Source organism: Pelecanus crispus, chromosome 9 (genome assembly GCF_030463565.1).
Source record: "Pelecanus crispus isolate bPelCri1 chromosome 9, bPelCri1.pri, whole genome shotgun sequence".
NCBI lineage: Eukaryota > Metazoa > Chordata > Aves > Pelecaniformes > Pelecanidae > Pelecanus > Pelecanus crispus.
In genome coordinates, this window is record NC_134651.1 from 11,528,529 (window position 1) to 11,552,699 (window position 24,171).

Consider the following 24,171-nt stretch of genomic DNA (forward strand, 5'->3'; position numbering starts at 1 on the left):
ATAAAGCAGAGGCATAATTCCCAGGCATGAGAGACCATAGGTTTTTATTCTCTTACCTCTATCTTCTGGGCCAGCAAGGAAGGTTTGAAATTTGATTTGATCACCACCTTCACTTCCAGCTTGGTCCGACCCACCTCACGCACCAGGGGAATCACACGGAAGGGAAGGATGATGTCCTTAGTGGTTCGGTATCTGCAGAGAAGGAAGCAACAGTGAACTCCAAGAAAGAGTTAACTCCCTTAGGGTCTCAAATTGTACCACCTTCCTGAAGAGACGGTCTCTGCATACAGGGAACAGCTTAGAAACATCAGCCAGAAACAGAGGCATCCCAGAAGGAGGCATCCCAGAATGAAGCAGCACTAAGACCTCTGCTGCCCTAGGGCAGTGATGGTTTATTGAGTCTCAAGTTTTATATCTGGTTCCTGCCAATGACCCTGGTCAAGGACACCAGTTTTAAGCACTAAAAAACCCAACAGATATAGCAAGCTAACGGGTAAGGAAACCCACATCCAACACTGTGGCTGTGGCAAAGAAAACCACGCAGCTGGGCTTCTACCATATTTTTAACAGAAGGATTTGTGGGACACCCTGTAGATTCTACTCTGAAAAGAGAGAAGGCAAGAGCATCTTTGTTAGGTGCTCAAGGGCTGCAAGTCTGCCTGAGAGCAGCAACACTACTGTAGTAGCAAGAAGATGTCAACACCAGCCTGTTCATCCCCCCACCACCGTACCTCATGAGCTCAAACTCTCCATCTGGTGGAATGAAGCTGATGCTCCTCTCAGAGTCAAACTTGCTGAGCCTCACACACTGGTGGAAAGTGCAGTCGTCGATGGCGATTGACTGTTTGCCACTAAAAACACAAGACACAGTTAAACAAGTGCAAGCTGCAGCTCTGGTATCTTGGTGCAGCCAAAGTCTGCGCAGGCAGAAACTATTCTACAGAGCACATTGCCATCACAGGCATCCAAGAAATGGGGAGGCAGGGAGAGATTTAGGGGACAGCAACCTCTTGGCTCAGACTTTCCTGTTTCACCACCACAAAAATCATATTTCAGGAAGCTTGTTTGAAGGAATTCTCTCCCTCCTCTCCCCAAAGAGGAGAGAGATTACAGGAGCACCCTTCTGTCATAGCCAGCAACACAATGCTTGGGTCTGCCTGCCAGCAGCACCTCAGTACTGCAATGGCAGCTCTGCTAGCCCAAGTCTTCTCACAGCACAGTTCAAAGGAAAGAAAACACTTTCCTGTCCACAAAGCTATCTATCCCACTGCCACACAGCCAGGAGACACCAGGTTCAGGGTCCTCCTGTTCAAAACTCTCTTCATAGATGTTGATTTCCACACTGCTAGCAGGTGGTTTGATTCTGAACTGATTTGCCAAAGACCACAATATTATGCCATAGAAGTTTCTATCACTCACTTCTAAAAAAAAAAATCTACACAGCTACCATCTGTCCATCTAGGTACCCTAGCCTAACCTGCCAGCACTGAACTTGTGCCAGGTTCTAGTCTCTGAGAAGACCTTCCTTGCTACAGGTCCTGAGGTCAGCCAAGAACTCTCAGCTACTGAGAGGGAGCAGAAAATGAGAAGGTGGTAGCAACAAAGAGGCAGCGATGTAGCACTGCGATATCCAGGCTGCCTCAACTGCTGGGAGCAACAGGACAACCATGCAAGTGTGCTGAAATAGTATAAGTACTACAGGCAGGTTCAGCTGTCCTAGGAACCATCATTACCTGCACAAACAGGAAGCAGACTGACCCCAGGCTGACTGGCTGTTTAGTTACACAACCCAGTGGTGTAGTTTGAGCTTCATAAGCGGGAGTTAGTCTTTCCTAATCTGTTGCCCAGAAGACAGCCAACAATAGCTGACTAGTTCCCGTTCCTTTGAAACACTGCTGGGAAAGCCCTGCTGCCTAGCACTGCTCCAGGTCTCAGGCCGCATTACTTGGGGTTTGGTGTTGCCACATGCTAGATGCCACACAGCAATGGCAGCAGCTGTCCGTTTTGGTCACCTCATAACTAAATGCTTCTGGACAGTGATATCTCCAAGCTCCTGCCCACCAGAGAATCAGTGAGCAAGAGTCCCTGCCCATCTTGCTTCTGTAACTCAAGAAAATAGCACATTTACAGGCAAAGGCATTCATGGCACAGAAACTTTTGGACAGTGTTACTGACTCTTCAGAGGCCTACACAGATGACATTTTCACTAGAGTATACCCCCACTGGGCACCAAACTGAGGTTCATCCATTTCACTAGCTAGATTCAGGTACAGGAAAGATGGCTCAAAGGTGACAGTGAAGTGATAGCTCTTGGCTTGGTTCTGAGAGAAAAGGCAAATAGCAGCTCAGCTCCATTTACAGGAACCATCATGGAAAGTGTCCGAGATCCGAGTTACATGCACAAGTCACATGAAGCAAGAGACAAGGGGGAGGCAGAGTGCACACACAGCTGAAGCAGATTATCTACCTTCCCAATTCACTGGGGGTCAGCAAAAAAAAAAACCCACACCAAACACAACCAAGAGAAACACAGTTGAGTTGCAAATGGTTAGTGAGAGAAAAGTTGCTTTTATCTCTTCACCCCAAACAGGAAGGCTGGAAAAGGCATAAGACCTGTTTTCAGCTTCAATGTGGGTACTGACTGAGGTGTAGCTGGGAAGGAAGGTAGCTGGGTTCCTGGAAGGGATGAGCCTCCAATCCACACAGCCACTGATACCTCTATGTCAACAGGAAGGGCTTACCCAGTATTAGTCTGCCAGCTGTTCTAGTTTGTGGGAACAGTCTGGGTAGAGCAGGCTATGGTCAGAAGGGTTCCTTCACTGTTCACTGGAAGCACTACTTCTACATCCTATGATTAAGAGTCTCTGCACTGACTAGAACTGCTATAGACACAAGCTCTAGGAGAATTACTCTTGGGGAAATGTTTCCAGCTGCAAGAACTTCACACTTAACACTGTGTTTGAATCTTAATACTTGAAGTGCTCCTGGCACTTGCCCATGTACAGCTGTGAAGTCAGACACCAAAGATGACGTTCCATCTGCTCACATTAGCCCTGCTGCAGAGAGGCCTCTGTATTGAGGCCCTCAGTCTGGTAGCCTGCATGACAACTGACCTACCCAGAGAAAAATTAGTAGTAATAGCTGAAGGGAAGAAGAGATGAGCTTTGTCTGTCAGATCAGAAAATCTACTAAGTGCTGCCCTTTTATAAGAGTCCCTGGCGGCAAGTGGCTTTTACCCCAATGCCTCTTACCTTTTCCCCGTTTCATCCGCAGTCCCTTTGCCCTGTTTTTCAATTACAATCTTGTCATTCATGCCAAACTTGCACTCTGGCATTCCACTCAGGTAACTCTTCATCACCACTCTGCCAGAGACGTGGGCACTCAAAACCTGACCTGATGTAGAGAAGAGTGCAGTTCAGCACACTTACACAAGCCCCAGCTCACAAACCTTGAAGGGGAGAAGGACGCCAGCTCTACACCTCCTACTTACCTTGGGGGGACATCAAGAGATTCACACTCTCCAGCACATCAAGAAAGAGTTCATTGCGACGGTATTTGATCCCTTCACGTCTCCATCCAATCTGTCCAGTCACCTGGCTGGTGATCTGGGACTGCTCTTCCTTAGTCTGAAGGGAAGATAGGACATCTTAGACCTCTAGATAAACTCAGATACTAAGAAAGCTTCCTCTAAGAGCAAGCACTTGCCATTTATTACACACAACTGCTTCTGACACTTAGATATGGGTTCTGTCACACACCCCATGATTTGGTGATTCTCTCCTCAATACAGCAAATCCTATGCCTAACTAAAAACCAGTCATAACAACAGCAGGAAAGGTTCTACCATTTTGTTAGCTAGTCTGTTAGGCTACATCTAGGTGCAGGGAGGCATGGGCTCCACCAATGACATTCAAATCATGTCTCAGACTGTCACATCAATCCACATTAAGCAGAGAAGCAGGCGACAGGCCAGTTCACACCCTTATCCAACATGAAATCCTAGGGCCATGAGACAGCTGGTCCCCAAGGACTGCTTCTTAATAACTGCAGTCATTAGAATCACACGCAAACACTAACCTAACATGTATCCAACAGCGTCCAGGCTCTAAGCCTCCTAAAAGCACTAAGGATTGTGTTGAGAGGCACAGGGAGGTTTCCTACCTGATGCTACACAGGTGAGGTCCAGTCACACGCAGAAAGTCAAGAAGTAGATGTATAGCAGCAAGTGTGGTGCACACAGGGTTAACAGGCAAGCAGGTCAATAGCAAGAAAAGGAAGGGAGGGAGAAATAGGCAGGTTAAGCTTAAGGCTACCTCAGGACAGGAACAAAGCAGGACAGCTCATCATTAATTAGGTAGCTAATTAGCACAAACAAGATGAGGGTCTTCGACCTTTAACTCACCTCAGGAAACCCAGCACTCCTAGCAATGAAATGGCTTTTCAGACTTGGCCCATTATGGACACGCAAATACAAGGTAGAGCAGAGGGAGTGATAGACAGGCCAAATACCACTCCCAGTAATGTTCCTATACAGAGCAGACTCCTCACATTGCTGTTCCTAAAGCAAGCCCTGGATGTCTACCACCGCACAGATGCCCAGACTATGAGAAGTACAAGGCACCCAGGACTGCATGCATCTTAAGTCTGGGTCCTGTATCAAGTTATACCCTTGTTAATTCTGCCTCTTCCTCCAGAACGACTGCAGAATGCAGAAGTGGGTCCTGCCCCAGCAGCCCTGCATTGGGCCCACAGGGTGGCAGTACATGATCTCAGCTTTAAACCAGCAGTGGCTTGGTTTCACACATGCTCTTGCCACAGATGTGGTCACTCCTTGAGTGAGCAAAGCCATTATTGTAACACCTAAGAGGCAGAGTTTTACAGTCCCCTGGGAACTGCCTAGGTAAGCACTCAATGCAGTACAAAGTACCTCCCTTGTCTGTCCCACAAAGAAACCCTCCTTGTCTGCCTTGTTCAATGCTTTGTTCAGGCTTAAAAGTAACGAGAGGCACATGTAGATATAATACCCAGTTCTCTGGCTTCCAAAGGGACACTGATCACATGCTGACATTCCCATCTCCTGCAACAGCATCAGTGCCATGAACCTCTACTGGTCACTACAGAAAGTGACTGGATGGATCTGGAAGCAGATGCCTGAGGAGTGCTGAAGCTGAGATCACCCAGCAGCACAAGTGTTCCCTAAGGGAGGGACTGAAGGCACCTGGGTCTGATATTTCTCAGGACTGCGAACTTCTCCAAGCTGGACAAGTCAGTCAGCTACAATGGGACAAGAATATCCAACTTGCTGTACTCAGTCGCCAGTATGTTGAGTAGAATAAAGGTACAGCTACCAGCAGATTTCCTGGGCTCTGGCAGCTGGTGGCAGCCCTCTCCTCACTTTTAAAAAGTACTACTAGCATTTTAGCACTACAGTATGTCTAAGGTTTGGGGTAACACTGTAACTAAGAGTTGACCAATTCACACTCCCAAAAAGCACTTGGAGGGGAAGAAAATTACAACTTTCAGCTAGTTAATGAAGTCTGGACAGATACAGACAGGATAAGAGTGACAACTGAGCACATGGAGCACAGCTCCACCTCGAGGCGTAAAAGCAGGTTTAGCCTCTGCTGGAGGAAGGCATCTGAGCCTGCGTCAGTTCTGATACAGGACATGAGCATGGCCTGCAGTCCTGCTATTTGAGTAGTGGGCTACTTCATGGGTAGGGACTAGAAGTGAAACCATGTTGCACACCAGCACCTTTTAAAATCTGTGTGCTACACCCCATTCCCAGAGCACGGGGTACTTCCCTTAGCAAGCAATGCAGCAATCTCAGACCCACTTTTGAAAAAAAATAAAGCAGATCACCAGCCCTGGAAAGACCACTGTAGGCATACAGAGGGCAGCAGCTCAGTATGCATCAAACCTTTAATTGAGAACAAAGTCAAAAAGTTGAGTTTGGAAAGTCTGCCATAACTGCAGGTTTTGCTTCTTAAATTCAGCAGAACACAAGCCCAAGGAAAGCACCATCATGAACTAAGCAGGGATAAAGCAACACAGATGACAGACCTCCCAGTCCCAGATTTTTGGCCTAATGTACTGGCTGTAAGTAAAGGAGGAGGCTAGATGTACCAGAGTAGAGAACAGACAAGAAAATATGGCAATTACTGTTTCAACTGTTGCCCCTGCCATACTGTGCCTGGAAAGGATTATTTCTGCTTTTTCAACTGGGCTGCACAAACTTCCACCACAGAGCAGAATAACTGCTTACTTATGTAAAGTTGAAGTCCAAACTCCTTTTTTAAGGGAAGGACTAAATCTGCTGTGGAATGAAGCAAGATGCTGTGACAGTGGTTTGCACACAAACAGTGTAAGAGTTTGTTAAAACAGACAAAAGCAAAAAAGAGCTAGGGAAGGAAGTGAGGGTGGTGGTTAGTTTTGAGTTTTCCCAGGAACAGGAGCCGACTCAGCTATCTTGAGTGCTGACTGCCCAAAATGTCAGATTGCAGCAGGCCTGAGTGATTTACATTAGGGCTCGGGATGGGGGACTGAGGCCGGATGCACTCACATCTGGCCACCAATACACATGTGCCCTCTTGCAAAACACTCTTTGCTGTTCTAGCAGGAAATATGTTGCCCAAGGGCAGCTTCTCTCTCACCTCCTTTTTGAGATGCAGCTAGTCTTGCTACTAGCAGATTAAAAGTTTCAAAAGGAGTTCTTAGAAAGTCAGTGCTGATGAACGGAGTTGAAACAGAGCCTCCAGAAACTTTGACCTCTGCTGATCCTTAACAAGAAGTCGCCAGGCAGGCTCTTGTTTAGCACTTTGCTTGTTTGTACCTTGGGGCTGAAGTTTCACCCAGATCTCTGCTGCAGACAGCTTCAGTACAAACTCACTCCCAGCTTCTCTCCTGACTCACCTGCTACACAGGGGAGAGGACTAAGTTTTAGGCTAAGTCCTCATTATGAGCTGCATAGCTGTGTCAGATGGACAAGGTGAGCAATATTCCTTGGGGACATGAGAAACAGTGACTGTAACAGTCCTTTGGTTTCAGAGGTTGAGCATAGCATGAGCTGTCCAAGATGGGAAGCCTAGTTTTGAGGACTGTAGCCTGGAGTAGGATTAGAGCGAGCTTAAAAACACATTCCAAAGAACAGTCCAATTTAAATGTCTTTTTCCCCCAGTGCCCTTCAAATTCAACCTCCATATAAACTTTGTTGCAAGGGTTAATACTGTGCCAAATGCACAGTAGAGATTCTCTAACATGAGAAAGCTCAGACTGTACTGATGCTGGTCTGCAAAGATGTTACAGGCAGTGACAGAGTAACATCTGCTTCCTGAAAGCAAGATCCACAAGGCTGAAGAATACTTCATTACAAGGCAGGCATGAAATCCTGACAGCTCAAAGCACTAAGGGCTGGTGGAGAACAGATTGGCTCAGCGAGATTCACACACAGAAGAGCTGCTTCTGGTTCAGCAGGTAGATTTGTTTATCCTCTGTCTGAAGCTGACACAGAGCAGAGCCTGAAGCCAGCAATCATTTACAGGCAAGGGACTGGCATTATCCCAGCTCAGGGCACTTCCTCCCGCATCTCACCATGTGCCAGGGAACATGAGGTCACACAAACGCAGACACACCTAGAACGAGCTGCTACTGAGCTACATCCCTGCCAGGGTGTTCTCAATCTACTCGGGCACCTCCGCTCAGCACAGGTCAAATGGTTAGTTGGTAATTAGAACCATACTTTCTTGAACAGGCTTACAGAAAATTAATCAGCAGAGCAGTGCTGTACTCTGGTTACCTGACTCTTGATGCCTTGCTGAGTGATGAAGGTCTTCAGGGCCCCTGTTTCAGAGTTCTGAGGATAGCCAAAGTCCAGGATTTCTACAGAAGTGTAAAAGAAGGTTATTTCAGAGCTGCAAGATATGAACATGCCAACCACGCTAACCATTCCTATAAGGAAAGCACCAATTAATACACAGACACTGCTTACACATTAAATTTCTGGGTAAGTTGCTGGAGCATTCCTTACCAAGAGAAAAGAAACAGCCTTGCTAAATTGACTTCCCTGTGCAATAGTTTGGAGAGAAGGTGTGATGGAAAGCTGTCCAACTGATGAATTTGCTGGGTTTTAAATACAACTGCACTTCAGGACTAAATATCAACTAGACTAGCCATGTGCATAGGGCACACTGAGGAGTTTTTCCAAAAACATCCCAGGGACAATAAAGAGGGTTTATTCAACACTACAGCAATCTACCTTTGCAGCATTTTCTTTAGGTTTTGATTTTCATATGAGGATGTAATAAAAATCAAAACCTAAAAAACATAACAGCAGAGTAGTGGCACTGCAGGATGATCAGTGCAGGAGAGAAACAGATGTTAACTACAGACAGCTAATACACTTAACACCCACTCCCCTCAAAGAGGAAGGGAACAACCCACAAGAGATCTAAAGGGGAAAGAAGATCACTAACATGAATACTGAGTAACACCACACTGGCAGGTTTTGATCTCACTGTGCCTACTAGGAGACAGCAGTGACTGACTAAAGCAGAGAAACAGCAGTCTCTTGATCTGCCCAGAGGGAATCCCATCAGTCACCGTGACCCTTGGCTAAGAATCCCCGGACACACACATGCAGTGCCTTGTCTGGAAAACAAATTGAAGCATAACTAATACAAAGTGGTTATGTTATGCGAAACAGGGACAGCTCAAGGGCGATCTCCACAGGCAGGCTGATATCACGAGCAGCTGAAGGGACACCGTATTATTCTATGGTGAAATCTGGAGCTGTATCACTGGGGGAGGTAGGGCTGGGACAGAACAGGTTAGGTTTTATTGACTTCCTTCTGTCTCAGAACTGCCCCCAAGAGGCAACCCAAGAGTGGCAGCCAACTGCAGCCTGGGGTGACTGCTACCATAGAGTGCTAGAGCTACCTGGGCACTAGCTGGGATGGCTGGCCTTAGAGGTGCTAACAACAGCCCTCTTTATATACCTCAGCATAACAACAGCCCTACATCTGCACAGGATCCACTCTGAAGCTGGAGTCCAGTACCAGCTGCCTCATTATACAAGTACACAGCTCCCAACACTTCAGCAAAGTAAGCTACAATCAACACAGGGCTATGGGCTTGAGAAGTTATCTACACTTACAGTACAGTTGGCATTAGAAAGCAGAACAAGTAATTTTGAACTCGGTCACACATGTTAAAAATACTTCAATGATTATTATTACTACAAACAACTAAGCTAGGGTTTTACAATGACCAAGTGCAGCATTGCATAACGGTTAAGGGCAACATCTCACCATCCAGCAGCTCATAGATCAGCACAAAGTTGTTCTTTATGTTCTCCTCGCTGATCTTCCCAAAGTAGGCAGTCATCACGTCACACATCTTGTAAAGAAACTCGAATACCATGGCAGCGTTGACATTCTGCTTGGTGACAGCAGCCAGCCAGATGTTGGAACGCTTGACATGGAAGAAACTTGTGCGGGCGATGTTGGTGACAGGCGAGCGTACCTGCTGCCGTGCGTGGATGACATTGACGCGGAAGGCGTCGACGGCATTCCGCCTACAAGTTCATCACCAAAGATAAATTAGCACAGCATACATGAAAACAAGCTGGCTGCACAGATCTGCTTATGCAATTATAGTCAGACACTGAACTACATACACCAAGCTCACTTAGGAAGGGTGCCTGGGGATCTCTAAGAGGGACAAGTGAAGGCTCTGAGCAGAGTTAGACATTAAATTCTGCACAAACTAAAGGAGAGAGCACGCTGCATCTCTAAGGAGCTTTGGACTACAGTGCAACTGTAGTCAGAAGGAGAAGCTAACCTCAGTCTAGAGTCAGATGGCAAAGGAACCTTCCCTTCAATTAATTTTGCTAGCAAAACCCCAATTGACTGCCATAGCTGGGAACAAACACAGTAGCAGCTTATGGCTCAAAGAAGAGCCCAGTTTTGACCAAACACCTAGTTACTGTCAACTCTGCGTGCTCAGGCCTTCATACTCTTGCCCCAAAGCAATCTGTAGTCTCTCAAGATATTTGTCAATGGCAGTTCCTCCCAGACATACCACTGAGTAAAAAGCAGCAAAAACTACCTGGGTCACCTGACAGAAGTCAGTGCCCAGGTATACCATGAGAGGGAGCTTTAGTTCTCAGATCTACCTCACCTCCATGCCCCAGGCACCATGGAGGGCAGGCTTAAAGCAGCAAGCAGAATTAGGAACATTTTTGGCTTTCCAGTTACACATGTCCTCTCAAGCCTGCTAGGCTTCAGAACAGGTCTCTTGCACATGGACTTAGGGTCCCCACAGTGCAACGTGCTAGTAGCACTACATTATGTGCACTGGATGATCCAGTACCATTTATGGTAAAGAAAAGATGTTCTGCACAGCGCCAAAAAGGTGCTGTACAAGCTTCCCCTAGCTGCTGCCATCTTTAATCCAAACTGTCTATACACTAGTGACAGGGAACAAATCCCTCCTGGGTAAACAGGGGTGTCTGAGTGGCATTCTGGATGTCAGGTCTTCCACACTAGAGTTTCCTTAACCTGTAGCTACAAATCAGGATAAACTCCCCAAATTAAGTTAAAGTCCACCAATCCTAAGAACACAGGAAGGAAGCCCGAGTGGTTTATATGACAAGACCAAGACTTAAAGAAATAGTATACACACCAAGCCAAGACTCATCTAGTTGTGCTTTATTACTCATACTCTTAGAGACTACATAGAACAGTGGGTCTTCTGACTGCAGCATCAAGGCCATAGTACTGATTATGCAGAACCATGTGTGAGAGCAGACAGTAATAATATCCTCACAAGCAAGGATACAGGCATACAAATGCTCGTAAGCATTGAGGGTTTTCAACAATCCAGCAGACACTTCCAAGTTTGAAAACAAAGGATATTCAAAGGAACATATGCTACCACAGCAGGTGTTTGCTCCTTGAAGGTCTGGGCACATATGTAGAAACTTCATCAGTAAACATGCTCCCCCATAAGCAAAATTCTGGCCTTCACATACTTCTCAGGTTTTATTGCCCCAGAAGGTTTGCAAGTTTGAGTTAAATTAGTATTTCATTTCTACCTTAGTTTTTCAGTAAGAAAGTAATTTACTATAAAATAACAGTATCTAAAAGCCCCATTCCTCCCCTCCAGTAGGCCTTGCAAGGAAAGTTCAGCTTGTTCTGGAGTGTTAGCCCTCCCAGCCTCAAGTTCTAACCCACTAGAACTAGTACCAGAACCAGCAACCAGGCTGGTGCACGCTAGAGGAGAAGCCTCAGGTCAGCGAAGCTTTTCTAGCACACCAATTGCCCACTGTGCAGTGCCAGTCATGGCCTACCACGCGTCTCTTACCTATTGCTACAGCAGCCAATGAGATGGGATGGACAGAAATGGCGCCAGCGGAGAAAGGAGGAGTGACAGCAACAAGAGAAAGGGTTAGAAACACACACACACAAGGCACAATGAATCCAAAGAGATAAGGAGAGACCAAACAGCACCCCCTCCCCCTGCTCCTGGGCACAGAAGGCCAAGGTGGTATTGGATGGACAGTAACAAGCTGTGGCAGCCATGAAGCCCTCGCAAGGCACAACGCTGACATGCCATGGTCAGGCTGCCAGCGTGGACAGACTTGTGTTTGGCTGAATTTTAGGGCTAACTGGGCATGTAGTCCAGATGAGCTGCATCTGTATCACATCAGTGATACCCAGTCTGCTCTGCTAATACATGTAGCAGGCTTTGGAGGGGGAAAAAACCCAAAGCCTCAATCTGAGGCACTGTCTGGCAACCATGCAGTATCAGGTATCTTCTTCCCAGTCTGCCTCAGAACAGGGCTGCAAGTCTGAGTGGGGATTTCTATGACAGTACTCTCATTTGAAGCTGTTTGGGTTGATGCTTTCCGGCTTGGTCCAGCCAACAGGAAACACAGCAAGTTTGATAGAGCTGGAGCACATCTGGAGAGATATGGCACATCCTGCAGATTCAGACACTGCTCTATCCAGCTTGCACTTTTTCCTTAAGGATCAAGAGCCATGAAGCCAAAGTGATGTATTAGAAGCTCAGAAACCAAACGCCTATTATGCTTAAAGTGCATGCAGTTTGTCATGTAAGCTGCTCAGTTTCAAATAGCTTATTTTTATGAAATAGCTACATTCTTAAATGCAGGTAGGTTCTCCCGAAGAACAAGGCACTTGAAGATCGCAGTAGAGCCCTCCATGGTATCCTGAATTAAACACATAGTGGTGTTTTGGTTTGGTTTTTTTTTTTTTTTTAAGAGGCTGCTTATGCATGCAGCTAGCTGCTGTATGGACAGATGCACTACATGCACTGAAGCCATTCTAAGTTGCAAGCAAAGAAAGTCCAAGTTTCGTGGTACTTCTGCCTTTAACAAAGTTAAGGAAAGGGTTTCTTCATTGACCATCACTTTGCTCATTAATATTTGAGCTAGTATCTGCTTATTTAGACCCTTACACTGTGCAAGGAGAGGGGTTCTCATAATCACAGATAACCTTTAATCTCTCCCAGCACACAGGCTGAGGCTTCAGAATGCCAAAGACAAGTGCCAAGACCAAGGAGTCTTAACGGTCAATTGCTCAGAGCCCACGTGAAGAAAGGCAGCAGCTATGCCGATTTCCCATTCAACCTATCTCCCAACAAGATGGATGGGCTCAGTCCTCAGCACTTTAGATCTATCATTTAGGAATTAAAAACTGTATAGTGTTCTAGAAATCTATCACCTGGTTGTTTGGTTAGAGACAGAACTCCTACAGACTTGAGTACAAGCTACAGTATCATGGCTATTCCTTTCTCTACCTCTCTCTGAAGGTTAGGATACTAAAAGCTTTTAAGTAGACCTGGTATTGATGCTAGTGTTCAGAATAGGAAAGGGCAGATATCCAACTCCACTTGCTTGCTATAGAGCTGAAGATTCTCAGTTACTTGATTACACCACAAGATGAGACATAGCCATTTTAAGACAACTTGTTTTATAAGGTTACACATCTAAAAAATTCCAAACCAGGTTTGAAGGCCTGTTTCAGAAGGAATCCAACACCCTTGGGAGCAAGCTTGGTTAACAGCCAGCACCAGCTCCGCCTAAGTCACAAGACTGACACTTTCACAGGAACTGACTGGAGGATCTCACTCAAGGGAACACTGACTCCTGAAGTCCTAAAGAAAACACTTGAATCTTTTTGGCACCTTTTGCCAAATGAAAAAGTTAAGAAAGGATCAGGCAGGAAATCCCATTTTCTAGTTTTGCCTGGCTAGCCAGCAGGAAGTACTTTACCACGTACTGAACACAATTCACTCACTTTACAAGCGGAATGAGCCAAGATAAAAAGCTATAGAAGATCACTATGTTAAAAATAACTACTTCACTCCCCAGTTTACACCTCCACAGCCAGAGTGCCCTTTAAATTAAAAGGCCTTCTTGAATAAACACCAGTTGAAGCACAATCCTATCTTTAAGTGCTTTAAGTTTGCAAGCCACAAAAAAAATTTTTGCCAGAAACTGCAGTAACAGTGTCCCTAGCGTGCCTGCCCCGCCCCCCCCCCCCAACATATTCTCAAAATTTATCTGTAATCCAAACTGGCTCAGCTCAGTCACTGTGATACCTATTCATTAGAGGAACTTTACAAAGTCAGATCTGGCATATGAATTGCTCTGAAGAGCTTCAGCTAACAAGTATGCAAGACTGAAATGAGTTAGTACAGCAGAGGAGAGGCAAAACTTTGTAGACAGCAGTTTTCTGCTTCAGAAATACAATGCTTCCTTGGCTCGGCTCTGTGTGGAAGTCCTGGAATAACTTAGTCAACCTTAGAGCAGCTACTTTAGTCTGCCTTAGTTGACTTAGAACAAGCCAAGAGATTTAAAGCTTGTTAGGTGTTACGTGAAGTCTTATTACAGACACTGTGTTGACTGCTACTCCATTAATGAAACAGTGCAAGCCCTGACTAACTATAGTTCTACCTCAACTTTAACCTCCACTAGACAATCCATAACCAGAAGGGACACACTCTCCAGACTAGAGCAGTCTGAAGGCAGACTGGATGACAGCTTTTTGTAATTCATGGCAACAAGTTATTTCGCAGCACATCCTACCACTATTGACTGTGGAGGCCTGGTACAAGCTATTTTTTCCTAAACTGGCCAGAAGGATCTCTCTCATTGGGCTTTGAATTAACACCTACCACAGCCCTGATTCCATTAGCTATGTTTTGACTCTGTTAACTTCAATTACTAACTTCCACCTAATGCTAATGAAAACCCACTAGGAAGAGTACTGTTGTGCAAGAAAGCTACTTAAGGTTTTCAGTCAAAAGCATCATCATCACTTGATATTGGGTTCCTCACAGCACTATCCACTGCCTGAGACACCAAATTTTTAGTAAGCTGCCTGCGTGGAACTAGCAGCCTAAGGATTGTACAGATCCAGTCTAAGTGAGTATCATAACACCTGTATGAAGTGCAACAAGACACCTACAATCTACTGAAGGCTTTCAGTGCTTCCCACAACTTTAATTACCCAATGAATATAAGCTTTTCACATACAAGGCTGCCATACAAAGTTGGCAGACAGAATGCCAGCTTTAAGTGTACATCCATGGTTACTATGAGACTGCTTGTAGACATAACTTTCCAAGACCACAGAAAGTCTTCTGCATGCCTGTACTTGATGCTAGACATCCGTGTCTGAAACTAATTCAGAGCCCTGGTTTTAGTTCCTGGCAGACAGTTCCCACATTACTGCTCCTGTAAAGATTTAACAATTACAGTGGCAGTCCACATTCCTGAAGCATTTGGAGTAACAGCCTGATCTCTATCATCCAAGTCCCAGGTTTACCTGCAGGCCATCCTTTACTACCATCTGTAGGTGACCAGGGCTTAACAAACTTTTTTTTTTTCTAAGCTTAGAGCAGCAAGTTGAGTTGCAGTCTTACATGCATGCACAGCTAATGCAGAACAAAGCAGCTCTGGGTTGCTGTCCACACCAAAATGAGACAGAAGTGCAAAGACCAGGGATGCAACAGAAGCACTTACCCAATGTCATCCCGGTAGACTCGAGAGATTAAAACCTCTCCTTTGTGATTATAGATGAATAAGCCTCCGATCATGATGGAACTTTAGTCTTTTCTTCCCATGTTGCTTAAGACCTGAAGCAAGAGAGGGCATATATCAGTTGGTTGCATGGCAACAAGCAGTACAGTAGGCACAGACTTTGACACCTGCTGGCTACTAGCCAGGGCACAGACACCTTTTGTCACACACATCCTCAACCAGAAGACAATTCTTACAATACCTGTGGTGGTGAGGACCTGATAGCACACATCTTGATGCCACAGGAGTAATGAACTCCAGCAGATTGCAGGGACGGACAAGGCATGCTCTGAGATATTCCTGAAAGCCTGATGGTGCGGGCTACCTCACCTAATTTACCTTGTTACATCTGGCCAGGCTAGCACATGGCTGAGGCCCAGTAGGGCAGGTAGCGACTCAGGAGCAGCTTGGATGCTGGAAGCAACTGCCTGCCCCTTGCTTACCTCCTGGAGAGGAGAGTACAGAGCTCCTTACTTATAAAGGACTATTAGAAACAGCATTTTATTCTGGAGAGGAGGGAAGTAGCCTTATTGCTGCAGTTACAGATCATACTTTTTGATCTGCTGGGATTTTATATGGAAAAGCGTGTGTTCCCAATGCACAGTACGGACTGTATGTATGACGACAGACCTATGCCCCTAACTACACACCAGTCTCTCCAGATCAGCATTCCCTCATGTCTGCTGCAGAACTGCCCCTCTGGGGTACATGATAACAAGGATTCAATGAGGAAGCCCACTGGGAGCCAACAGCCTTGCTCCAGACCTAAGGAACCACTGCAGGAATCTTGACAGAGGCCCAGCTGAGTGACTTCCTGAGCTTGTCTGAACCAACTCAGGAGCTTAGGTCTAGGTGAGTACATACAGCTACCATGCATCCTATAACACATGAGGCTCTGAATGTGAACTGCAATTTGTAGCCAGGACTGAAGATTAAAATTAGCACTGAAATAGATGCAGGCTTACTTCTCATTCCATTCATCAGCACGAATGGGTCAAGCCTCAAGTATTAGTAGCATCTGGCCTATCCCCTGAATGTGAGGAAAAAACACAGGCCTGGAACTACAAGCAAATCAAAGACCCTTTATTTCTACTATAAAGTGTCTATCTCCCCAATGACCAAGATGCAAATCAGATTCAATTCTTAGTTAGGCTTTTTGCACACAGTTCACGCAAGTGTTTGAGATGCGACCAAGCCTATCACTATACAGCAGGGGGTTCTTAGCAGCAAGTACACCTTGGTTTATGACCACTTTTACAAAAGCCGAGGAAGACTGCTGAGCTTAAAGAGACAATGGTTACACAGTAGCAACTATTGATTTAGTCGGTGCAGTAATTCAACTTTTCTAACCACTATGTTTGCGGATAAGGATTATTTAAGCAGCATCTTGACAAAACACAACACAGATCTGCTTAGGATCATAGCTGCTTAGTAGTACAGGCTGCATTAATAACTAGATACAGAGAGCCAGCAGTTGTCATTAGCCAGGTAAGCTTGAGACAACAGCTCATTCAGAGTATCTGTTATCCACATACCAGCAACAGTGCAGCTGTGAGACCAAAAGCAGCTCACTGGTTTAATACAGCAAAGGGTGATGGGCAACTGCTACAATACACACGGACTCTATATATAGTTATGTTTTAACTGCTTTCACAGCTTGGAATGAATGTCTTCAGCAAGAGTCCTCGCACCTAATTTCTAGCATCTTGCATTCAAGATGTATGGATACTGCATAAAAGGTGATCAGAGGAATGGGGTCATTGTAGTTACTTAAGCTAAGCTACTTGATCTTTGGCATCTGGAGTGCTTGTTCAAAAAAATAACTTTTATGTAGCAACGTTACAGCCTTTGCTGATCCCTAGCAGAAGGACTGAGTAACACTTCAGAGTCCAAACTGGGAGCAGCCTGGCCACAAGGTGCCATTGGAATGGGAGATCTCAACCATAAGCCAGTTTAATTGGGGGCTAGTGCCTCAGAAGTTACCCTCTTAAACTGCTAATCTTATCTTTCTTTAAAGGAAGATTGTTTTGAAGAGAACTACAAAGTGGGTAGATGTTACCAAGGCAGAAGACAGTTTGATTTTATTTTGTTTTTTCTTTTTTTTTTTAAACATACAGCTACTTTACCAGATCCCATTCCTGTAGTCATGTACATTCCTATTCACTTCGGTTTAAGTCATAATACCCACTCTAGCAACTGCTTGGTTGGCTTCACCCAGAGAACAGCACTACAAATACAATAGGGTATTTCTTCATGACTAGGTCTTGGGATGATCACATAGGTATTTCTCAGCTTTGGCACTGCAGAGCATTAGATAACCAACCATTTCCACACTGCAGTTAGGGTGGGTTAGCCTACACCCACTTGTCTGGGGTGGGTGGAAAGGATAGGGAGAAGCTAGCCTAGAGACAGCTGCTGACAGTGAACTGATATGTCAGGAACACAGCAAAAATTAAGTTAAGATGACCTAGTCTCAGATCATCAAAGGTCAGGAAAAAAAAAAAGAATACAAAAGCAATATACACAAGAGGAACAAAAGGACCTCCAGGGTAGAAGAAGCCTGGAGTGTTAGGAGTAACATATCCTCTAGAATTTATGTTCAAGAAACTAAAGCAGCTGCCTATTTGAAGGAGCTACCTGCAGACATGAGTTCTGTGCTAAAACAAGATTTATAGTGCAGCCACTACTTTTAATTTCAGAAAGACAAAAAAAAACCACTTAAAAATATTGGTGTAAAGGCTTATGAAATTTAAGCCACACCTAATGAGTCCTCTGAGACTAACATTACACATACTTCTTTGCTATGGGTCTTCAGCTACCGGATGCCTGCTTCTGCTCATTAAAAGGAAAAAGAATCAAAATGTCAGTTGTTAAGTCAAAACAGTGAGAAACAGACAGACAAGCAGTTTCCCCAAAGCTCAGTAGTGAGTTTCCTGGCTTTTACTCCCACATTCTGCTGGTTGAGTGTCTCTTGCTATTAACAGGCTGCCTCCTGCCACTTGTCAGTGGCTTCACGTGGCACTGTCATCAACATTTTTTTGATGTCTGAGACTCCATCTAGCACAGAAAAGGTTTTCAAATATGTTTTTCCTCCATTTCCATTAATGACACTTTATAACTTCAGGATACAAGTATTCCATTTACTTCCAGGATGACTAAACCTGTTAAGACAGAGGGAGCACACAGTCTGAGATTCCCATGTAGTTACAGAGTGGGAAAAGCTGCCTGTAGCTCCTCACTGTCCCACGTAGGGGGACCAAGGCTACATGGCATAGTTGGCAGCAAGGCCAGCATCCCCATGCCAGGAGACAGAGACAACCCTGTTGGTCAACAGAACAAAACCAGGTTCTCAAATTTAAGGAAGTGGCTGTACCACAGAGTCATAACTACTTACATGAAACACATGTGGCTGTAAGAGGCATGCAGGAGGCCACTAAAAGATAACATGCAGGACTAGAACCCAAAACATGGAGAACATCTGTTTGAATACAGTTGCCCAACAAGTCTGGCAGATGCTGAAGCGGTTAATTCAGCAAACATTTGAAATGTCATTCACACAGGCCAAATGATGGGAAAAAAAAAAAAAAAGAAAACCATTATGACGAGAGCAATCTGTTGCCTGCTCTAGGAAATTCCTTCCTAATTAGTATTTTTTCCATACTGCTACAGTGCTGGCTTCCACATTTGGATATGGACTATTGCTACCAAAGGTGAAGCAGAGTTCCTGCATCCTCTTTAAGACTTAACATTATATAGAAGTTTCCTGGAAGCTTATGCAACTGGTCAAAGCTGGATCATATGAATCCTACAAACCCTTTCCAGAAGATTCCTAGAAAGCACATCCTAGTTGTAAAAGAAAATAATCTGCCTCTTGGGTTTTAATGCTGCTTAAGTTACTTGTTTCACTATATTTAGCATAAAGGAAATGTCTGCTTTGATGAGCAACAGGATCAGACACATAGCATATACAAGACAAAGCCTCTTGCTAGCATGACAAGCCAATCGCTTTCTGAAAAAGCCTTGATTTGAGTATTTACTGCATTACTATAAAACATGTAGAAGACTGCTGATCAAGCTTTGTGTTGGAAATTAAAAGCCTTCTCTTAGGAAGATCTACAAACTTTAAATGTTGATTGAGATAATGAGGCTATGCTTTCTCATGTGTTAGGTTAGAACATGTTCTGTAATAGCTTCACTTAAGTTACAGGCAAAAATATCAGCATTTTTAAGCATCACAGCACTAGGCAGCAGATTCAACTGCTTGCTTATCTTATACGTTAGTAAAAAGATGTTAGATGGAGAGTAGATACAGCAAGATTCAAGTGCTTTTAGTCTTCAAAAAATTCTTTGTCAATGCAGAGAAATGCTAGGCTTCTTCCTTATACAAATATACTGGGAGCTGAGTTCAGGCTTCAAACTTTCCATTCACAGTTAGCTCCTAACCTAACCAGCTTCATTTGCACATTGAAGAGCCACATTGGTTCATGCTGATGATCTGTTAGCTCAGTGGCTTGTCTCCGAGGTCAGCAATAAAGGGACAGTCAGGTAACAGTAAGGACAGGTCAAGAAAACACTCCCCAGGAGATCCCCCTGCAATAGCTTGTTTATTTTAGAACTCTCAATGGATTTCTTTAAAGTATTTGCCCAGTTTCCTCTCGAATTTCTGCATTAGCTGCATCCCATGGCAAAAAACAAATTCTACAGTTTTATAACTGCTGTATAAAACACCCTCCTTTCTAAGTCTGCTTTTTCTTCCTTCCCCCATCTTTGTTTAATGGCTTCCAGTTCAAGTGCAGGAAGAAGCAATTTAGAACTAGCCCCCATACTCTATCTCCAGGTCACTCAGGATTTTGCAGATCTTCACTGCCTTCATTGCCCCTTTCCCAGATTGAGATGTTCCCACCTTACTCAGTTGCTCTTCACAAAGAAATTGCCTTCCTCTAAATATTTTCCTTCTGGAAGTGAGTGCAAAACTGAACAAGTTATTCAAGATGTGAGCAAACCAGGATATAGACAATATGACAATCATATATATCCTGCTTTGATCTTTTCCTATTGGTTCTTGATATTTAACTTATATTTTTAAACTACCACCCAGCAAGAAGGTAATGATTTCATTATCTAACTCCAAGATCACACTGAATTTGGTCTTCAAGGCGATTAACCACACTACAGGTGAAGCTAGAATTGCCTTTGCTCCCTAATCCACCTACCTGCTATATGCACCAATTTACTTCTATGTACCTTGAATTTAGCATGCCATTTTACAGTCCCATCACTGCACCTCTATGCCATTTTTGACCTCCTTTGCCCTTACTACTCTGAATATGCTCATATCTACACCGCCAGCCCCAGGACTGCTCTTATTGCAAATCCTCATTTGCTACAAAATAGGAGCATGCAGAGAGATTTGCCACCAACCAGCTGATGCATACTAGCCATGCTACACTGGTGATGCAACTCGATATTGAACTTGCTCAAAGTCAGAAAGGGACTGTCTGTGCCATATGAACCCCTGGTTAACACCTGAAGGTAGCTTCACTTACTACAGATTTAGCCACAGGATCAGGACCAGTTTGTTTTATAATGGCAGCCTACCAGCATAAATATACCTGAGAAATACGCACCAGCATTATTTCACAGGTAGTAGCAGTTTGCCTCCACACCAGTTATGATTCTCCTCAAGCCTGAAAAGAACCCACAATTCTACAGCTCTACAAATTAAACCTGAATTCACATTTAAGTGTAATTTACCTAACTCGATTTGTGTCAGGCAATTGGTAAAGTGTTTCCAGGTACCAAGCAAAGTCAAATGGGCTAAGGACAGTGAATACAATGAAACAGTTTTAGATGACTAACCCAACTGTACCAGCTATCCATCAGGTCTCTGTGGTAGTGGAAGGACATGCGCAGTATAAACCTCTTACTGCACTCCCATCTAATGACATCAGGGACCAAAGAGGTCTCAAGTGCACAAGGTATTTAACACAATTATAAGCAGATCTTCCTTGCTCTGCTCAACTTCTGCAGTCCAGCATCCTGAAGAGTTCCAGGCATCAGAAGCATGACAGCACAACAGCATCAACGCAGCTTACAGCAAGTTTGGTTTGGTGCAGTGCCGTTCTCTCAGCAAGCCTTCACCAAATTTGCCCATGACAACATTCCAGTCTTCTGCTCAAGCCTTCCATTACATGCCTCCCAGACACAAGATCAGCATGACCACACTCCCTCCCCACTACAGAGTTACTTTCTTCAGCTAATGGGAGCATGTCCACACAGCTGGAAACTCAAGAGGTGGAATGACTAGCCCAGAGATATATGAACAGATGAGAGGAATGCTATACAAAGGGCAGCATGCAAAAGAAAGTTGCTTAAAGCTTAGCAAGAAGAATGGCTCTTTAGGATGACAATAGCTCTCCTTGAAGTGGCTGTAGTGAATATAAGCCTGCTTTGTTTTGATCCTCATTTGTGTTTTGGTACAAGTTTCACAGACACTCATTTCAACTATTTCAAGGTTACACTGCAACTAGAATGAGGTTCTTAGTGGTACAGTTCAGACTAGGTATGATCTTCCACACATTTTTAAATAATGAATAGTTTTCAGATCAGCTTTGAAAATGCAAGATCCTAGCACTTGCAATGGTTAAGAACTGCAGGGAACAGGGCTCAAATTAATTTGAAACTGACATTCAATGACTCATGGCTGCTGGAATCAGAAGGCCCCAGAATAAGAAATCCACCACAGGAGATGGGTTCATCTGCTCACTGTGCATAAGCAACATGACTCAGAAAGCTTCCCAGCATTGCTCAATCAGCTTTCAATGACTCATTCTACTCTTCTCCCCAGTCAGCCTTTTCTAGGGAGCTTGCCCTACACTGTTTTTGAGTTTCCTCAGGCTAATAGCTCACTGGAAGATACAGTTTAAGAGCAAAGCCTATCGCTTCTTCAACTGTTTATCATTAAGTGTCTGGAAACCAAGGTAACTCTAGCTGAAGCCTTTGGGTTAATGGTCCGTCAACTGCATTTTCAGAGCTTTGCAGCTTCACTCCTTCTGTTTCACTGGCTTGAACATATGGCAACCTGCTCCACACTGCTAGCTACAGCCCTGTTTTTTAGTTATGGATTTATTCTAGTTAACATACAGAGAAGACCCATGTGTATGCTGAATTCACACCAGCTGGTGACTAATCACCTCCATTTAGGAACAACAGTCCTTTCCCAATACACTCTGCATTCTTCAAGCAGCTAGCTACTGGGGTAGGAGCAAGATCTAACACCTGAATGCTGCTCCTACAAATACCTAAGGCCAGTACACTTCCTACTCTGCTGCCAAGTACTCACATTCCCATATACTTCTATTTCAACCCATAAATAGAAAGGAAAAGGATCACGAAGAGCATCATAGACAGAACACATACTTATAACATGCTTATAAACCCACTAGGAGTTAAGGCTACATGGAAATGGCTTTCCAGAATGCCCTTCCACTCAAGTGAAAATGAGAGCATTAAGATACACCTTTATAGCAACTGTGGCAAAGTTACAACATTAAGACAGACAGCTACAAAAAAAAGAACATGTATAAAAATGAAATGCTGGGATGTAGATTTGAATGCATTTCAGTAGTTACATAACTGAGAAGCAACAGGATTAGCTGGACCTACAATGACTGACACGGTAACATGCACCTTCTTAAAAGAATCAAGCATACTCGTCTCAAATCATGTCACTGCTCATGCTGTGCAGGGGATGTGCATTAGGGAGTATCCCTCTCTCAAACCATCATGACACGTTACACAAAGCCCCAGAAGCCTGTCTGCAGCAGGTTAGTTGCAGACCATGACCAAGGGAGTCCAGAGAAAGATAAAAGATGCAACAGAGCACAGTATCTCAAAACTTGTTTTTGTCCACCGATTCCATCATAGATGGAAAATGCTCTATTTATTAGGCCTGACCTAAAGACAGGTGGCTCTCCAAAAGCCATCAAACTTTGCCCTTTCAGACCCATGTTGTGCCACACACTTGGAATGTATGAGTGCAGTCAGGAGCACATGCTCAGGCAGCAGGATCCTGTTGCTGGGCTGTCAGTAGCTTCACACGTTCTGGGATGCAACAAGTGGCTGAACTGGGAGCTACCTAGTGAGATGATGCACTAAACCTGCATTTAGCACGTGAAGATTCACCAGCTCCCTCCTGCAGCATGTAAGAGCCCAGCCTTACACTTCCATTGCCTCTTCGTGGATTCTGATCTAGAACAGCTGTAAAAAAAATGAACAACATACAGCACGGAGCTTCCTTAGACTAAACAAGGCAGACCTAAGGAACAGACTAACAAGCATAGTTTGTTCCCTCTGCAGCGATTTGTTCATATCTGCAACAACTCTTCCAGAAACACCACAGCAAACAGTACCAATTCTCCAGTCTTTGTCCACTGCATTAGCCTCCCATGGCCTCTCTACTTGAGAAGCCATAGCATCACACCAGTAACAAGACACCACTGTAGTACCACAGTCATCTGTTCATTAGGGTATGAAAGACAAAACTGAATTCTAGCCTAAATCCCAGATATACAGACATTCAAACAAGTGACCTTCTCCAATACATTTGTCCCATAACCTGAAGTCTTTCAGGTGACACCACATAGATCACTAATCCTTCCCTGCACCAGCAGGAACACTGCCAGCTTCAACCTACATCACAAACTTCAAAACACAGTTGTCTGCCTTTTGTAACTGCATTTGCACAAATGAAAATGGAAAAAAAAAAAAAGCTGATTTGCTCAAATTAATTGCTTAGGAAAAACAGTGAATTGTTAGTCAGTTTTCTGCAGTGGTACAAGTCAACATGGCTGCAGCAACTACAGCTTCACATCCAGGCAAGAGATGTTTGTCCTAGCTCTAGAAGAATGACACACTGTCTGGAGGGAACATGTCATAGAACCGTTTAGGTTGGAAAAGACCTTTAAGATCATCCAGTCCAACCATTAACCTAACATTACCAAGACCACTACTAAACAAATTAAGGGTAGAGTAGCAATTTCATGTTTCCTGGCTTGGTGGCTGGA

At 44.4% G+C, this 24,171-nt stretch overlaps 1 protein-coding gene across 2 annotated transcripts in view; it reads right to left on the reverse strand.

Annotated features, from left to right (window-relative positions):
* Positions 1-24,171, reverse strand: part of AP2M1 (adaptor related protein complex 2 subunit mu 1) — a 30,419-nt gene that overhangs the window by 1,840 nt on the left and 4,408 nt on the right. Inside the window, exons 2-9 of one of the 2 annotated variants that reach the window (XM_075716498.1) lie at positions 15,050-15,162; positions 9,306-9,571; positions 7,796-7,878; positions 4,162-4,167; positions 3,491-3,626; positions 3,252-3,393; positions 732-851; positions 57-192 (exon numbers count right to left, since the gene is read on the reverse strand). In XM_075716498.1, coding sequence (XP_075572613.1) covers positions 57-192; positions 732-851; positions 3,252-3,393; positions 3,491-3,626; positions 4,162-4,167; positions 7,796-7,878; positions 9,306-9,571; positions 15,050-15,123 — 963 coding nt within the window. In that variant the 5' untranslated portion in view covers positions 15,124-15,162. The remainder of the gene's footprint in view (positions 1-56; positions 193-731; positions 852-3,251; positions 3,394-3,490; positions 3,627-4,161; positions 4,168-7,795; positions 7,879-9,305; positions 9,572-15,049; positions 15,163-24,171) is intronic. The other variant, XM_075716497.1, reaches the window with a different exon arrangement.